Source organism: Patiria miniata, unplaced genomic scaffold, assembly GCF_015706575.1.
Source record: "Patiria miniata isolate m_02_andy unplaced genomic scaffold, ASM1570657v1 HiC_scaffold_29, whole genome shotgun sequence".
NCBI classification, from domain to species: domain Eukaryota; kingdom Metazoa; phylum Echinodermata; class Asteroidea; order Valvatida; family Asterinidae; genus Patiria; species Patiria miniata.
In genome coordinates, this window is record NW_024037068.1 from 21,859,505 (window position 1) to 21,878,886 (window position 19,382).

General features: G+C 42.7%; 3 protein-coding genes across 3 annotated transcripts; all 3 read right to left on the bottom strand.

The window, feature by feature from the left end:
* Positions 1-1,450: 1,450 nt before the first annotated feature.
* LOC119736115 (histamine H2 receptor-like) lies at positions 1,451-2,896 on the bottom strand. The gene has a single exon (XM_038210129.1). The coding sequence runs from the start codon at positions 2,343-2,345 to the stop codon at positions 1,455-1,457; it is 891 nt and encodes a 296-aa protein (XP_038066057.1). The 5' UTR covers positions 2,346-2,896; the 3' UTR covers positions 1,451-1,454.
* Positions 2,897-7,928: 5,032 nt separating this feature from the next.
* LOC119735265 (histamine H2 receptor-like) lies at positions 7,929-8,844 on the bottom strand. Its single transcript, XM_038208966.1, has one exon. The coding sequence runs from the start codon at positions 8,820-8,822 to the stop codon at positions 7,929-7,931; it is 894 nt and encodes a 297-aa protein (XP_038064894.1). The 5' UTR covers positions 8,823-8,844.
* Positions 8,845-14,433: 5,589 nt separating this feature from the next.
* LOC119736313 (histamine H2 receptor-like) lies at positions 14,434-16,221 on the bottom strand. The gene has a single exon (XM_038210359.1). It carries the CDS (start codon positions 16,171-16,173, stop codon positions 15,289-15,291), a length of 885 nt encoding a protein of 294 aa, XP_038066287.1. The 5' UTR covers positions 16,174-16,221; the 3' UTR covers positions 14,434-15,288.
* Between the last annotated feature and the right edge of the window lie 3,161 nt (positions 16,222-19,382).

The following is a 19,382-nucleotide window of genomic DNA, read 5'->3' on the forward strand; positions in this document are numbered from 1 at the left end:
ATATGGATTTTACTCAAAAACTAGGAATTTCCAAGGTGTGTTGATATGTCGCAAATTGAAGTATTTTATGTAAGGGATATTAAGTCCGAATTTTAACCCAGTAAATTAATTCTGGTTCAAAAAGGAGCATTTTGAAAGTACACTTTCAAACTCGAAAACTTTAGTACACGAGAACAAAAGAAATGACTCCACAAGGATACAAATTTATGCATAAACACCCAAATGCTGAAAAAAACACGCTTATGATTGTTTTTTTTAAATTGCTTTTAACCCAAAGATTTCAAAGTTAAATTAACTAATTAAACGAATCAATATGCCAAGGCTATCTTGCCCTGTCAGTTGTATTATTCGAATTGAATTTACATTTATTTGCCATTACCAATTACTGTAAAAAAAATATTAAAAAACAAGAAAGAAAATGAAAGTGCAAAGATATACCCGCAAAAAATCCCTATTATCTAATCTGTAAAACCTTGATTATATTGTTTGATTATTACTTCTTATTTTGAACGTTGTGATTGAATTATGATAAATGGCTTAACTACACTTTTATGTTGGGGGGAAATTGAGACTGAACCAACTATCTGATAGATTATTATAAGCCTTTTTGGACAGAGTAATTTTCAAATAAGTATATCCACCAATTCATTCACTAAATACTTTTTTTCAATTCAAACACTGTGGTACTTCGAGTGAGTGAGTGAGTGAGTGAGTGAGTGAGTTAGTCAGTGCATCGTAATTATAAATTTCACAGATCTAAATGTACACGTAACACGGACAAGAAGAAAGATGCTAAAACGAAAACAGGAATTCTAGCTCAGAGGCCCCACCCCCAAACAACAGCAACAACAGCAGCAACAACAGCCACAACAGGAGCAGCAGCAGCAACAACAACAACAACAGCAACATCATCTACAACAGTAACAGCAGCATCAACAGAATGCAACAACATCAACTACAGCAGCAACAGCAACAACAGCAACAGCAACAACATCAACTACAGCAGCAACAGCAGAAGCAACAAAGCAACAACAACAACAACAACAACGACAACAACAACAGCAACAACAGCAAAATTAGCAGCAACAACAACAACAATAACGGCAACAGCAACAACAGCAACAACAGCAATAACAGCAACAACAGCAGCAGCAGCAGCAGCAACAACAACAACAACAACAACAGTGCAATACCATGAACAAAACCCGTCATTTTTAACGTTGGAGGAAAAACACAAAACAATATTTTCGGGAAATCTAATGGAACCAGGCAGCTAGAAACTGAAGACCGAACGGCGTGTCCATAGAAATGAGACTGGACCACGGTTCATAGAGTTGGAAGGCGACGAAAGTGCCCCTGCCAAAACCTGACTCTCAGGTCTGGTCCGATTTCATTTCGCTATATATACGGCTGGTAATGAAAGTGGATTCAGCCTCAGTCTCATGGGCCTAATGTTACATTTCGGTTTCTGCTACTGTGCTCGCATCCGTTTCCGTCTGGTGCTTCCAGCGGCTGGAACATGCGCACAGCAACCTATAGAAACCTTCTCGCCCCTCTCGGAAACGCCAAAAGTAGATGAAAGGGTTGAGAGCGGAATTCACCAGCAACGCCGCATAGCTGTACCGCAAGAATACCACAACCGACAAGGTGAGTTCACCGTGCGTGAACAGGACAATAAAGCCCACACAAAATGGCAGCCAACAGACAGCAGACGCCACGAATATGATCGTGAACGTTACCATAAGGTGACGCGTTTGGCGCACGCGGGTAGTAGCCTGTCCATCTACATGTATGTTATTGACTCCACCGATGGACGCCAGCGGCGGCGTATACATGGATATCTTACGGAAGACCACGAGGTATAAAACCCCAGTGACTATCAGAATAAAAAGGGGAATCAGAGCTTGGATCAGCCAGTTGATGGTGGGGTCTTGGAGGTACGTCGTAGGTAAGAAAAGCACGGCAGATAGGATCCAAATCAGGAGACATGCTACCACCATGCGGACGGGTGTCACTACGGCGTCATAGCGGGCAGGCGGCATCAGAGACAGCGCCAGCAAACGATTCACGGCTACGGCCAAGATGCTGAGCTGGGCGGTCAAGAAGAAAGCCCGAGACAGGGCAACAACCGTGGCCACGTGCCTGAAGTGAATGAATGTAATCAGCATTGCAGGGTAGGCGATGTCGGCGAGTATGAGGTTGAAGACGAAGCCATAGTACTTGATGCGGAGTAGCTTGGTTCGAGCAAACACCACCACCACGAGAAGATTCAAAACCACTGCGATGCCAGCGACCACGTGCACCGGGATGCTGGCTCTCATCAAGACTGCGTCTACGTCATCCATTTTAGCAAATTTGCTGCAGTTTCCTTGAACCTAAAAGGCAAGACATTTAAAGGAAGATCCGGATTGAAATATCTGCTCTTCTCCGTTGTGTGAAATTTAGGCGCCCTTAGCTATGAATTCAGATTTGTGTTTTTGATCCACCATGTTTGCCGAACACTGACCCGTAATGCACCAATACCAGTAAAAGCCAGCAGGGCAGCGATCCGGTCACTCAGGGTACCGAACACCAGATATGTCATGACATCACACTTTGTGTACTGCATTTACTGGGAGCCTAGCCTGGGACTACACCGTATGCAGTTGGGTAAATAAAAAAGGTCCCCTTGACATTGCGATGACATAGTATCGCAAAGACTAATAGGCCTAATATAACTTTTTTGTGGATAGATGCCCAACAGTTGAATGCAAAACACTGAAACCGATGAATGTGGGACATAGAATGTGCGAATTCTTTTTACTTTCCTAGTTTTTACTATCATTACTTTCAAGCGTGGAATGTACATATTGATCTTTGGTGGATATCAAACATACCAAGTGATGAACCTAACAATCGCGGTGTTGCTGCAATGGTATCGTGGTCATCAGGCGCGGTTCTAGAACCAATATTTTTGGGGGGCTAGCACGGTGGATCCAGAATTTTTTTCAGGGAGGCGTGCTGAAATGTAGACCGGTTATTTTTTCCAGACACTTTGGCCTCTAAAAATCAATAGGGGGGGGGGGGGGGGGGGGGGGGGGGGGGGGGGGCTCATGCCATATTTTCAATGGGGAGCGCAAATAAAATCCTAAAATCATTCACACTATATTAACTAATGCACCCTTGTCACGACTATTTTTCTTTAGGGGGAGACCGTTCGCATGTACATCACAATCCTTTTTGCTAATGCACTTTTTTTTACGGAATTTATTTTTTGGGGGGGGGCTACACAAAATTTGGGGGGGGGGGGGCTACAGCCACCCCTAGGCCCCCCGTAGAACCGCGCCTGGTGGTCATTTTTATTAATATCAAACCTTTTGTGTCCAAGGGACAGTTAATGCCACTCCCCCTATGGCTAGGCTAACCGCATACTAGGCGACTCGATAACCAGAAAAGTAGAAACAGCCTGTTTGTCATCACATTTAAGTAAAAGACTGTGTTAAAAATTACAAAAAACATTAACAAACCTGCCTGGATGCCTGATGCTTCAGTTACTCTCTACAGGTCAGCTAATATAGATGTCGGTTACAAATGGTGGATTTTATTGCATTTCACGGTGTCGCAAATGACTATAAATATTCCGTCGAAATGCACTTTAGGCGTTGTGCAGGTACTTGCAGTAAAATCCAATTATTCATGGGTCTTGCTTGATTACCTCCGACCAATAAAAAATATGGAATTATTCAAAAGCCCACAACAACTTCCAGTAAACTCAAACTCAGAACGTCTACTGAGTCGAATAGAAACAACAGTGAGACGGTCAACAACGATTTTTATCACAAAGAATTTAATGAGATCGGATTATTCACGAAAATGTCCGTTATAATTGAGATTAACTGCGGTTGCAGTTGAGTTCTGTTCCGTGCTGATTAGTGTTCTTCTCTGTTCTTAAATGGTTCTGTGATGATACAGTGAGGGATCCCTGCGCTCTTGTACGCAACGATTTAAATATAGACATAGACTCGAATCACAATAATTATACGCGCTTAACAACTATATAATATTGGATGGCTTTGAGGTGGATACAAGAATATATTGCACGAGCTATGACAATATTGCACGAGTCGAAGACGAGTGCAATATTGTCATAGCGAGTGCAATATATTCTTGTATCCACCTCAAAGCCATCCAATATTATTATTAGTATTTATATCAGGCTGACGCAAGAAGCACAATTCAAGACACTTCATATATCTATGGTCTTCATTACATCTTTTTCGTTTTCATCAAACGTTTTGAAGCTGCCACTGTAATTGTTAACAACAGTGCGCGTATACCTGGCATTCTGCGCTGCGCGCTGCATGCGCGCTGCATGCGCGCGGCGTGTTCCGTGCTCGAAGGTACGCGCGCGCTACGCTCTGTTGAGTGCATAGAGTGGAGCTGCATCCGAATCCGTTGTCTAGAGCTAGGTCTAGGTTAGTCTGAGTATCACCCGTTCTACGGAGCGAGCCGTGTATCAGACGTGGAATCTGCACGCATGTAATAGACGCTCGTCTTCAACGAGCGTCTATTACATAGACTAGGTCTAGGTCTGCGCTCATTGAAAATACGCGGGGACGCGCTGACAATAGACGTAGCCGTAGCTCTGGAAGCCCGTTTCGGACACGGCCTTATATTATAAAAAATAGAGCGCGCATTCACTATACCGCACGCGCACAATGCAGACGTACCACCCTGTAGACCTCGCCGCCATTTTGTAAGTGGGCAAAAATACTCGGATGTGCACACTTCAGGAATGACTGCAATGCGTTTCTTGTTGTTTTACTGTTGGTTCCACTTATAAATCCCCCCGACGATGCCTTGTTTTACCGTGCTGTTTTGCCTAACGTTATGTGTTGTGCGCATGTGCTTTGCCCACTTACAAAATGTCCTTGCCAGCACGGGGTCACGTGATGAGTGCGCTCTCTAATTTTTAATATAACTCTATGGTTGAGTGGTTGACAACTGTGACTTTCTATGCTCTTGATCAAGCGGGAACCAGCGAAAATACCCGGATGACTGCAATAACAATGTTATTGCAGTCAACCGGGTACTTTATTATTGTAGTCATCCGGGATTTTTTTATGAAAGCATAACATACGCTGATTTATTTTTGCCGCTGGAAGCCTGATATAAATAATAATTTAAATCATTTTACTTGAGCGCTCACAGAATTCACCAAAAACGTGAAAAGGATTGAGGATTCAGCCGTGGTCAGGTCAGATTCATTTTGACAATTGTCGTATATACTTTGCGTTCGGTTCAAGTTTACAAATTCCGTTGTTTCACCTTGGCATATTATGCCCTTCGTTCATGCAAAGTACGGTAGATCAGCTTCAGAAAATGGTGCATACAGTTTGGCCATTTGAAAAGCGGAGACGAGTGCAGTAATAACATACCACAATGTTACTGCAACTAAAAACACCGTATGGGTAACGAAAAAGGTATATAGTTGATGCCTGCCGAACAGGCAAAGGTAGTGCGCAGCTATAGCTCAGGCTGACAATTTAATACGTGTCAATGTACGGGCGATTTTTTTTGTCCTATACTTCAGCAAATTCCTGTTCAGACTCTTTTGGAATCGTATGACGTTAAGGTTCATTATACAGATGCTATGGCCCTTTGCTTGGTAAGGTTGAAACGAGAGGATGCACCGACTAGCGTCGTCATTCATTTAAAAGTAGACAAGATCATTTGCAGCTATGCCAAAAGTAACTGCGTGGAATGTACATATTGATCTATGGTGGATATCAAACATACCAAGTGATGAACCTAACAATCGCGGTGTTGCTGCAATGGTATCGTGGTCATTATTATCAATATCAACCTTTTGTGTCCAAGGCACAGTTAATGCCACTCCCCCTATGGCTAGGCTAACCGTATACTATAGACGACTCGATAACCAGAAAAGCAGAAACCGCCTGTATGTCATCACGTTTAAGTAAAAGACTCCGTTAAAAATGACAAAAAATACCATCAACAAACCTGCCTGGATGCCCGATGCTTCAGTTACTCTCAACAGGTCAGCTAATATAGATGTCGGTTACAAATGGTGGATTGTATTACATTTCTCGGTGTCGTAAGTGACTATAATTCGTCGAAATGCACTTTAGGCGTTGAAAACATGTATGCAGGTACTTGCGGAAAAATCCAATTATTCATGGGTCTTGCTTGATTACTCCCTACCAATAAAAAAAATTATGGAATTATTCAAAGGCCCAAAACAAACCAGTAAACTCAAACTTAGAACGTCTACTGAGTCGAATAGAAACAACAGCGAGACGGTCAACAACGATTTTTATCACAAAGAATTTAATGAGATCGGATTATTCATGAAAATTTCCGTCATAATTTAGATTAACTGCGGTTGCAGTTGAGTTCTGTTCCGTGCTGGTTATTGTTCTTCCGTATTCTTGAATGGTTCTGTGATGATACAGTGAGTTCTCCCTGCGCCCTTGTACGCCACGATTTACGTATGCATAATACTCGAATAACAATAATTACACGCGCTTAACAATTTAAATTATTTTACTTTAGCGCTCACAGAATTCACCAATTATATGCGTGAAGGGATTAAGCCGTCGTCAGGCCAGATTAATTATGACATTTGTCGTATATACTTTGCGTTCGGTTCAAGTTTACAAATTCCGTTGTTTCACCTTGGCATATTATGCCCTTCGTTTCATGCAAAGTACGGTAGATCAGCTTCAGAAAATGGTGCATACCGTTTGGCCATTTGAAAAGCGGAGACGAGTGCGGCAATAACATACCACAATGTTACTGCAACTAAAAAACACCGTATGGGTAACGAAAAAGGTATATAGTTGATGCCTGCCGAACAGGCAAAGGTAGTGTGCAGCTATAGCTCAGGCTGACAATTTAATACGTGTCAATGTACGCGCGATTTTTTGGGTCCTATACTTCAGCAAATTCCTGTTCAGACTCTTTGGAATCGTATGACGTTACGGTTCATTATACAGATGCTATGGCCCTTTGCTGGGTAAGGTCGAAACGAAAGGCTGCACCGACTAGCGTCGTCATTCATTTAAAAGTAGATTAGATCATTTGCAGCTATGCAAAAAGTAACTGACGAACTTGTTCAAAAGCTAGAATACCACAACCGACAAGGTGTGTTCGCCGTGCGTGAACAGGACGATAAAGCCCACACACAAAATGGCAGCCAACAGACAGTTAACTAATTATACCAACCAATATGCCAAGGTTATCCCGCCATGTCATTTGTATTATTCGAATTAAATTTACATGTATTTGCCACTACCACATGCTATCCCTGTTACCTTGTTATTGTGTAATTTGCCATTCAAATATCATTAAGATAAAATCAGAAGATGTTTATTTGTTGGTAGGTAGTTGGTTAATCATAATCGCTCTTGGAAGGCGACTGCATTATATACGGAGTGCATCAGAATTATAAAATCCGATGATTGTGCATGTACACGTAACAGAGACAGGGAAAAAAGTGAAACCAAATTTATTGAATGACAACAAACGATGAGATCCTAAAATTGCTCCTCCAATCGGTATAGCCCGATTTCTTTTTGATGTACATGTATTAGAATTTCACACTGCATGGAACCTGTAGATCCTTAAAGGAAAACAGACACTCCAAAGAACGAAAAAATCATGAACAAAGCGTTCTTTTTTAACGTTGGAGGAAAAGCACAAAACACTATTTTCGGGAAACCAAATGTAACCAGGCAGCTAGAAACTGAAGACCGAACGGCGTGTCCAAGGAAATGAAACTGGACCACGGGTCATAGAGGTGGAAGGCGACGAAAGCACCCCTGCCAAAACCTGACTCTCAGGTCTGGTCCGATTTCCTTTCGCTATGCGGCTGGCAGTAGCATAATGTGTATAATGAAAGTGGATTCAGCCTCAGTCTCATGGGCCTAATGTAACATTTCGGTTTCTGCTACTGTGCTCGCATCCGTTTCCGCCTGGTGCTTCCAGCGACTGGAACATGCGCACAGCAACCTATAGAAACCTTCCCGCCCCTCTCGGAAACGCCAAAAGTAGATGAAAGGGTTGAGCACGGAATTCATCAGCAACGCTGCATAGCTGTACAGCAGGAATACCACAACCGACAAGGTGGGTTCGCCGTGCGCGAACATGATGAAAAAACCCACACAAAATGGCAGCCAACAGACAGCAGACGCCACGAAAATGATCGTGAACGTTACCATAAGGTGACGAGTTTGGCGCAAGCGGGTACCAGTCTGTCCATCTATGTTACTGGTTCCAGCGGCGGACGCCAGTGGCGGCGTATAATTGGAGATCTTACGGAAGACCACAAGGTAGAGAACCGCAGTGATGATCAGAATAAAAATGGGAAGCAGAGCTTGGATCAGCCAGTTGATGGTAGGGTCTTGGAGGTACGTCGTAGGTAAGAAAAGCACAGCAGATAGGATCCAAATCAGGAGACATGCGACCACCATGCGGACGGGTGTCACTACGGCGTCATAGCGGGCAGGCGGCATCAGAGACAGCGCGAGCAAACGATTCACCGCGACGGCTAAGATGCTGAGCTGCCCGGTCAAGAAAAAAGACCGAGCTAGAGCAACAACCGTAGCCACGTGCTTGAAGTGGACCATAGTGATCAGTATGGCAGGGAAGGCGATGTCGGCGAGTACGAGGTTGAAGACGAAGCCGTAGTACTTGATGCGGAGTTGCTTGGTTCGAGCAAACACCACCACCACGAGAAGATTCAATACCACTGCGATGCCACCGACCACGTGCATTGGGATACTGGCTCTCTTCTTCAAGGCTGCTTCTACGTCATCCATTTTGGCAGAATTGCTGCTGTTTTCTTGAATCTAAAAAGTAACAAATTTAGACCTTGAATGAAATATCTGCTCTTCTCCGATGAATGAACTTCAGGTATACCCTTAGCCATGAGTTCAGATATGCGTTTTGTTACCTCAGTCCACGATGTTTGCCGAACACTGATTCTACAATGCAGCACCTTATAAGCCAGCAGGGCAGGTATTTCGCCACCCTGGGTACCTAACGCCAGAGAGTGCTCACAAAAAAAGATGTCATGACAGCGCACTTGTACCGCATTGAATGCCGGGATTCCGTGCGGACTGCATTGTAAGCAGTTGGGTAAGTCTAAGAAAAGGTCCCCTTTTTGTCGCATATAAGCCATGTTTTCTTTAATCACACAATCATTGCAAAGACGAATTTCCCTTGTAGATGCCTAATAGAAGAATAAATAACCCTGAAACCCATGAACATCTTAAAGGGTTTTACTTTCGTTACGTGAGGGACATAGCCTACGTACACGTATTCGTGGACTTGCCCATTTGCGATCATTACTTTTATAATAAGTGCGGAGGGTACAATTCGCTCGTACCCCCCGCCCTACAAACAGAACGCTGGGATACTCGGATGAATTCACACTCTGATTGGTTGGATTTTGCGTGACCAGTGACCTGCCTGTCATTAAGGTCATGACCCTGAAAGGTTTGAAACGGCCTTCTAGACTGATTCATTACTCTTTTATTCCAGTTTTGAAATGTTTTTTTTTCGTTGAAAAGCGTATTAATGTAGGAAATTCTGTAAAACTTATCTGTGTTGTAAATTTACAATTCCCGTCACTCGCTCAGGCTCCGTTTCGAATCACGAACGGTCGGATTGCATTATGCGACGCTCAAAATTGTGTCCACGTGGTCTGCAATGAAACAGAAATCACATCCGGTATGGAATGTGCGCATTTCATGGGACGTTTTCGGATAGCATTTGCGCACATTGTCTGACAAAATTGTCTTGAACAGCTGCATCCAGATGCTTTATACATAGGTCAAAGGCCACTTCCTTCACAAGTTTCTTTGAAGCTCATCAGAGTATCTCAGCGTCCTGTTTGCAGAGCAGAGGGTACGAGCGAAAAAGTACAATTCCTTATAAATCGGCATTATGCGCATGTGCATGGCGAATTATGCGCATGTGCATAGCGTACGAATTATACAAAATGTTTATAGACTCGCAGAGTGTATTCGCAACCCCGTTCTCGTGTTGAATGAACACGAGAACAGGGTTCCGAATAACGAGAACCAACACGTGAACGGTGTTCGCCAACAAGATTCTCACCCCCCCCCCCCCCCCCCACTTATTGGGGAGTAGATGGAGAACGTCAATGGCAAAGATGTTAAACTTAGGCCCCTACCGGAACTTGCCTTAATATTTGTGTATAAAATTGAAATCATTCATTCAGTGCAGGAGCAGTAACGATAAAACATGAAAATTGTACGTGGTCATAGAGTGTCATAGATGGAGAACGTCAATGGCAAAGATGTTAAACTTAGGCCCCTACCGGAACTTGCCTTAATATTTGTGTATAAAATTGAAATCATTCATTCAGTGCAGGAGCAGTAACGATAAAACATGAAAATTGTACGTGGTCATAGAGTGGGCTTTTCAGCCTTGTCTTTGCCAGTTTTTTTCTAGCTGTTTCGGGATTTCAATTATTTTCGTATTAATTGAATAAATTGCACCTTCTTTTTGTTCGGCGTTTTGATACGGCGGCTGCCATCTTGGATATTCGTCCAGCTGCACTCCACATGCACGTGCGCGTTCGTGATCGGCAACACGAGAACGCTGCTCGCCGGTCATTCGAGAACGGTGTTGCGAATACACCCTAAAACTCCAAACTGTCAGATAAGCGGAACGGAATTGGGTTGGCTCTAGCCATTACGTATATTACCCAACCTGACATTGGTAGCCGTCGAAATGTGGTTGGTAGAGCTATAAAATACACCAAACGATGAACCGAAAAATCGAAAAATCGCTGTATACAGAGCGTGACATGACAGAGTGTCATGACAGAGTGCTGTCATGGTTCCCAAGAGCTAGACACAAAATGCACGCTACTCAGGAACAGGCGGCATAGTCAGGGTTCGCATCCAAAAGGCCAAATGGGAGCTGGATGTTAACCTTGCGCAGAGTGACCTGCTGCCCTTTGGGCCCCAGGTAACCGATTTTTTTGGAGAGAAAAAATTGAGGGCCAGTGACTGTCACCTTCCATCTAATCCTCATTCGACCCTTGCCAAATAAGCTGGTTCAATGAATTTTGCAGCCAGGGCTACACCCAGGCCGTGTCACCGAACTTTTGACCAGGCCTCCTGCCAAGTCTCACTGAAACATCAACAAAGACCTGTAACTTGACAAAGTCATCTCCCTTCATAACTGCATACCACAGCCGCCAGTCAATTATCTTTCCAGCGCACTGTCTGGCAACTGTCTGGACACTGTCTGGCACGTGGCTTTTTGTTGTATTGCTTTGAATAGGGTCTTGCGTAGTGCGGGAAAGTACCTGGGCAGCAGTTGACGAGTTGTTGTAAAGGTTTTTTGTAAACGCTGCGCTAAAGTAAAGTTTAAGTAAGGGTCTCCGTAAAAAAAAAGAACCCCCCCCCCAAAAAAAAGGGGGAAAAACAAAACAAAACAAAACGAATCCAACAAACCTGTCTAGAGATCCGCGATGCTTCAAATCCTTCGTCCAGGGCAGCGAATACAGCAGGCAGTTACAAATCATGGATTTTATTACTGGTCACCGTCTCATGAATAATCATATTGCTCTGTCCAAATGGACATGCTCCGTCCAAATGCACGTTAGATGTGGAATAGGCAAGTATACTTCCCGTAAAATATATTGTAAATAATTCAAAGGTCTTGCTAGATAACTTCCAATCAATTACACATAAATCGGCATCAAATAGCTGTTGAGTGTCGTGACCTCGTGGTCTGGAGCAGTGAATTCGTGGTCTGCGTGTAATAATGATGCAGGTTGTGGGTTCGAGCGCAGCCTGCGGCTATGGTGCGTGTACCCTTAGGCAAGGCATTTTGTCACTCATTGCCTGTCTCCACTCAGGAGTAAATGCGTACCTGTGAGGACAGAAATGGTTACTGTGACTGAATTAGCTTCCTTGTGCCTAACAGGCAGCATCGAGCTGTGTACTCCCAAGGAGCAGATATGGTTTTAGGCATAGTTCATGGGCCCAATGAGCAGGGAGACAATGACATAGAGCCTTGAGCACCACTATAGTGGTGGATACTTGCGCTTTATGAATACCCTTTATAATTACTATCGCATATTACACCATTTGGGAGACATTTTGGGAGGTGTACCTTTTGGGAGACATTTGGAATTAGGGAGACATTTCAGTGTCTCTCTGAATGCCTCAGCTTCTATTTAGAGGCATTTTTTAGTATCGCAAATAGGCTAGATCGATTGCTCGTGGTCCAATTAGTAAAAACACCGAGATTTGTGGGGGTAGGATAAGGGAATTTGGGGTAAGGGGTCAGGAAAGTGAGATTATCATTTGTGGACAAGCTTATAGGAATGTCTCCCTAATGGTATTATTATTATTGCAGCTAGTTTCGACTTATTGTCAACTTGTTTCCACGCAGTTTCAAAGGGTGAATGCCTAAACAATGGCTGTAGATCAGCGATTCGGACGCGGCCTTAGTTATACATGCAGACTCGAATAATAATAATTATACGTGCTTAAAGATTTAAATTTATTTGAGCCCTCACAGAATTCACTTATTATGATTATGCAGATGGATGATTGAGGATTAAACCGTGGCAAGGCCAAATTAATTATGACAATTGTCGTATATTATTTGTTCCTTTGCAGTCGGTTAAAGCTATAGTCCATCATTTGCAGCCATCCGAAAAAGTAACTGGCGTATTATTGTTGAAAAACATACTCGGTTGAAAGATAGTAAGTGGACTAAACTCCCTGTGAAATTAGTCTCTCTGGAAAGCTATCATTTTGAAGTAATCAACGAAAGAAGGCCTTTCCAACGGTGCGTCTTAAATGGGTCTATTTAGAGATTTGCTCCACTTTTCACGGTGAAATCTTTTCCTTTTTTCCCCACATGCCTTGAATGGCAACCATAGCCTTTCTCTCTATGACAATTGACACAACAAAAAAACACAAATGAAGAGTGGCGCAATTCTGTAAAGTGCGCAGGGTAGAATCTGAACAATCAAGCTTAAAACAAATTGAAATGGCTGTCAGTGTCCATGTAACCCACTAATGCATCTGAAATATAAGCCAAGCGATGAAAAGAAAATGCTTCTGATTCAATTATATTTGTTTATTTTTATATTGCTCTTCACCCAAAGATTCCACAATTAAAGGAACCAATAATTCAAAGCTATCGCGCCCTGTCAGTACGATTGTTCGAATTAAATTTACATGTATATTTGCTACTACCAAATACATGTCCAAAAAAGGATCATAATACATAGATATACCCGCAAAATCCCTTCTCCCAAATGGCTAAAAACTTAATTTGACTTTTTGAATTGTAATTGGTCTATACACATATTGAACGTAATACTTGTATAGTCATAATGAAATAACTACAGTTGTGTGTAAGCCAGGGGAAATAGGACTTAGGATGCATACCATGTGCTCTGGGCAAAACAAACGTGAATTTGTTTCTCCTCACGAACTTTCAATTTGTATATGTGTTTCGTTTTTAACCCAAAAAACAGAGTGACCTGATGCCTTTTGGGCATGCGGTGACCCAATTTTTTTAATAAAAAAAAATTGAGGGCCAATGACGGTCACCTCCTATCTAATCCTCATTCAACCCTTGCCAAATCAGCTGGCTCAGTGAACTTTGCAGCCAGGGCTACACCCAAGCCGTGTCAACAAACTTTCGACCTGGGCTCCTGCCAAGTCTCATTGAAACATATACAAACACCTGTAACTTGACACAGCCATCTCACTTCATAGCCGCAAACTACCCCCCCCCCCCCCCCGTCAATTATCTTTCCAGTGAACTGTCTGACAACTGTCTGGCAACTGTCTGGCACGTGACTTTTTGTTGTATCGCTATAAATAGGGTCTTGTGGTTTGCGGAGAAGTTCCTGCTGCCCAAAAGGACGCCGTTGACGCGACCTCAAGTATGCTTCTTTTTTTTTTGGTAAACGCTGCGCTTGGTAAGGCGCTTCAACCCTTTGAAAAAGGGCTTGAAATTTGTGCACAAAATGAACCTGTCCTGTGACAGCCAAATTATTGCCGAGCTGCCAATAATTCGAATTTTGGTTTTATAAATAATTCTCTGAATAAATTTCGGTGGATTTTTTCGTTATATTTCTGATTCAAACGTGAATAATTACTTTGAGGTGAAGCTTGAAAACTGCACGAGGAAGGACTGCATCTTTAATTAATTCTCTGCTGGAATAATTAGCCGTGTTTCCTCCAACTCACTGTAAAAAATCCAAACACAATAACCACCCGAAACCAGGCACCATATGGTGCCTTGATACCGGATCTCGGGTAGTTATTGTGATTAAAAAGAAACACGATTGGCAGAGGCGTAGCCTCGTTTGAAAAACTTTGACTACTACCGACACAAGACTGTGTTACAAGTGATTATGTAGTAACGGATAACGTATGGCAAACCGATAATGTCACACAAACTGGCCGATACTATTGTACCACTAACCGATAATGTAACACAAAGTGACTGATAGTGTAGTACAATTTGTATCCGACAATGTATCACGTGTCGGCGGATAATCTAATTACAAAAAAAAATATCCGATAACGTATCATCACAGAACGGATAGCGTAGTAACATTTACAACACTTCTGGTGATACGTTATCCGTTGGTTACTATAGTATCAGTTGTAACAGATGTTCTGAGCATTTGCTGAGTGTGCACATGAGCTCATATTTTGTAACTATAAAACATATGGCTTTTCGAAATTCATCGACCACTATTTTGGGGTCATTCGATAAATTTAGGGTCCAACTTATGACATTTCTTCCCTGTCCGTGTTAGCTTGATACTTAGTATAATGTGCCATTCAAATATCACTTCAAAAGATGTTTAAACTGTTGGGTATGTGGAGGACGACTGATAATAGATGTGCATGTATTAGGGACATGAAAAAAGTGGACCTCAGATTATAGACTGAACACATACGATAACATCCTAAAATGGCTCCTCAAATCGGTATATTATTCTATATTGGAACATCTGTATCCTGAAGCGAAAACATACACTCTAGCTTCGAAACCCAAAGGAACCCAAAAAAAAGAACGCAAGACCGTGGAAAAAAAACCTTTTTAAAGGTTTGAGGAAAAAACAACATATTTTAGGGAAATCCAAATGGAATCTGGCAGTTATAGATTGAAGACCCAGCGGCATGTAAAATGGAACTCGACAAAAACTTGGCACACGTGTGTATTGACAGATGATTCAGCTTCAGTTTTCACAATGGCCTAATGTTACATTTCGGTCTCCACTACAGTGTTGCCATCCATTTCCGCCTGGTTTTTCCTGCGGCTGGAACATGCGCACATCAACCTATAGAAACCTTCCCGCCCCTCTCGGAAACGCCAAAAGTAGATGAAAGGGTTGAGCGCGGAATTAAACAGCAACACCGCATAGCTGTACTGCAGGAATACCACTACCGACAAGGTGGGTTCGCCGTGCGTGAACAGGATGATAAAGCCCACACAAAATGGCAGCCAACAGACAGCAGACGCCACGAATATGATCGTGAACGTCACCATAAGGTGACGCGTTTGGCGCACGCGGGTACCAGCCTGTCCATCTATGTTATTGGTTCCAGCGATGGACGCCAGTGGCGGCATATACCTGGAGATCTTACGGAAGACCACAAGGTATAGAACCCCAGTGACGACCAGAATAAAAATGGGAGTCAGAGCTTGGATCAACCAGTTGATGGTCGCGTCTTGAAGTTTCATCGTAGATAAGAAAAGCACGGCAGATAGGATCCAAATCAGGAGACATGCGACCACCATACGGACGGGTGTCACCACGGCGTCATAGCGGGCAGGCGGCATCAGAGACAGTGCCAGCAAACGATTCACGGCTACGGCCAAGATGCTGAGCTGCCCGGTCAAGAAAAAAGACCGAACAAGGGCAAGAACCGTAGCCACGTGTTTAAAGTGGATATAAACAATCGCTGCGGCAGGGCATGCGATGTCGGCGAGTACGAGATTGAAGACGAAGCCGAAGTACTTGATGCGGAGTTGCTTGGTTCGAGCAAACACCACCACCACGAGAAGATTCAAAACCACTGCGATGCCAGCGACCACTTGCATGAGGATACTGGCTCCCATTAAGGCTGCGTCTACGTCATCCATTGCAGAATTGCTGCGGTTTTCTTGACATAAAAAGCACGAAATTTAAGAAACACCTGGATGGGAAAACAAAACACCTCCGTTATAATGAATTCAGGCACCCATAGCCATGTATTAAGATATGCGTTTTATTACCATGATCCACTGCTTGAACACTGATTCTTAATGTGCGAGTATCTGTAAAAGCCAGCAGAGCCGGCATCTGGTTAGTATATGTAATAGACTCTGGCCCTGGCAAAGCCGACCATGGTCTATGATACGTAAAAAAAGATTCGGCGATTATTTATGCAACTAGACTGCGTATGACCTCGAGAAACTGACCAATCAGCAGGTGCCTGCTATACACGCGTAATTGTACAGGTTGTTGTATTTAAAAAAAAAAACAGCATCGAAATTGACCAATCACAATCTGATTTCGGAACAAAATGACTTCACGAACGCTTAGATATATCAAACGTTATACAGGAGACTTGGCTCCGTGGATAACGGGTGATGACTAGCATCATGGTCACCGAGGGTACCAAACACCAAAACGTTGACATAGAGATGCCATTACCCAAACTGGCATTCGAATGCTGTAAAATTTTCATAAGATGGGATTTTTGCGTCGGGGTGATGTATATCAATTTGATGTAAAAATTGTGTTGGTGTAGCTAAAACAAACCAAGTTATGAACCTAACAATTGCGAAGCACAATTCATGACGTCATTACGTCACAGAGTTGTGCGATAATAGTAAACAAGCATTAGACTCAAAATGGATGCTAACACAAAGATGCACACAGCCGTGTTTGACTATACTCTCGAGGACAAGGCGTCGTGTTTCCCTTTGTTCCTATGATGTATCACTCTCCCATAGACTAAGCACACACACTCACGATCGAGGACCGTTTCCAATAAAAGATCAACAAAGAGGACAACAACGAATCTCCCTTTGTCTGTGTGTCATCTGGGTGTATGTAGTACATTGACACGCATGCAGTCTTTATCTGCACGGTGGGCGCACAGTTGTATCATCGTTAGTTGTATTATTGTTTACCCTTTTTTGTCCGACAGTCAATGCTCCTCCCCCGACGGCAAGGCATTTCAAACCTACATGTCGGCATTTCCAACCGACAGTCAGTCAATTTAAAAACAGCAAACCTGACATGAGTTTACCTTCAATATGTATCATATCCGTCTCAAAAAAAAAAGATAACCGGAGAAACCGTAAACCCAACCTGTCTAGATCTGCGATGCTTCAATTACACAGTACATGACAGCGACTACAGAAGTCAGTTCAGTGCCGCACACAGGATTTGGCTGGGGACGGCTCACATTTTTTGTAGTGTATGTAGTACATTGACACGCATGCAGTCTTTATCTGCACGGTGGGCGCACAGTTGTATCATCGTTAGTTGTATTATTTTTTACCCTTTGTGTGTCCGACAGTCAATGCTCCTCCCCCGACGGCAAGGCATTTCAAACCTACATGTCGGCATTTCCAACCGACAGTCAGTCAATTTAAAAACAGCAAACCTGACATGAGTTTACCTTCAATATGTATCATATCCGTCTCAAAAAAAAAGATAACCGGAGAAACCGTAAAACCAACCTGTCTAGATCTGCGATGCTTCAATTACACAGTACATGACAGCGACTACAGAAGTCAGTTCAGTGCCGCACACAGGATTTGGCTGGGGACGGCTCACATTTTTTGTAGTGTATGTAGTACATTGACACGCATGCAGTCTTTATCTGCACGGTGGGCGCACAGTTGTATCATCGTTAGTTGTATTATTTTTTACCCTTTTTGTGTCCGACAGTCAATGCTCCTCCCCCGACGGCAAGGCATTTCAAACCTACATGTCGGCATTTCCAACCGACACTCAGTCAATTTAAAAACAGCAAACCTGACATGAGTTTACCTTCAATATGTATCATATCCGTCTCAAAAAAAAAGATAACCGGAGAAACCGTAAAACCAACCTGTCTAGATCTGCGATGCTTCAATTACACAGTACATGACAGCGACTACAGAAGTCAGTGTAGTGCCGCACACATGATTTGGCTGGGGACGGCTCACATTTTTTTTCTCTCAATTTTCGTTTGAGAAGTTAGTTTTTTTTTCCAACAAAACGTTGCCCAAAGTTTTTGGCACCAGAACATTACTATTTTGACGTTGGGGGCGCCATTTACAGCCCTACTTCACTAATCGAAAATATGGCAAATACATATCACCCCTGGGGTGCGCCATTGGTTAATAAATACCGCGTCGTCTCCATTTCGACTTCGCCTGCTATTTGGGTCCCTAAGTTTGAGTTTTTAGCTCAACATCAGTCAGTGTTTTCTTTCAGAAATATAAAACTCTGTGATAAATGAAACAATTGATTTATTTCTAATTTGATCGGAGCATTACAATCTTTTAATGATAAAGCCAAACCGGTAACGAAGCCGAGCCTGCAACATAATAACAGGGTAGGGACCAGCGAACACCGTACATGTAGTGCTCACTGAAAACGTGGCACTGTGGCAGAATACTCAGCTCAATCCGTACTGCATCGTACCGTTGTGAATTATGCACGCTCGTGATATAGTGGCCATTTCTTCGGCGTTTTTCCCCACGAAATTAGACAGATTCAAGACGAACTGAGATCCATATAATTGAAAAAAAAGAGAAGCCCTTATGTGGACTACGGCAGACCAGGCAGCGTATAAGCCTTATTTTGTAAAGAAAGGGTCGGTTATTTATTTGTTTTATATTTTACAAGTAAGTACACATGACTTAGTACTTCTCAAATAAACTGAGTATATCGAATTTAGGTTGTAACGCTTTAAATGCCTCCGCCATTTTCGGCATTGAACCGTGAGAAATCTTCAATTCATTTTAGAACGAACACGATAAATGACTTAAATTAGAACGAACTTGATTAATATCTAATTTAATATAACAAACAATGAAAGATGGATATTAATTCTATCAAGTAAACAAAGTCAAGCGTTGGTCTCAATTTTCCTTGAAACAGTAAAGCTTCACAGCATTTCGTTGTTTTTCATATAGGATTATTGAAACAGTCGTTCCAAATTCAGTTGAACAAACTAACCAGTATACATGTACCGATTGATGTTTGAGAGTCGAAAAAGAATCGAGCGTAAAATGCCAATCGCAAATGCTTTAAATGTAAGCCACACATTGGAAAACTATAAAACAAAATGCATATTAATGACAGCTTG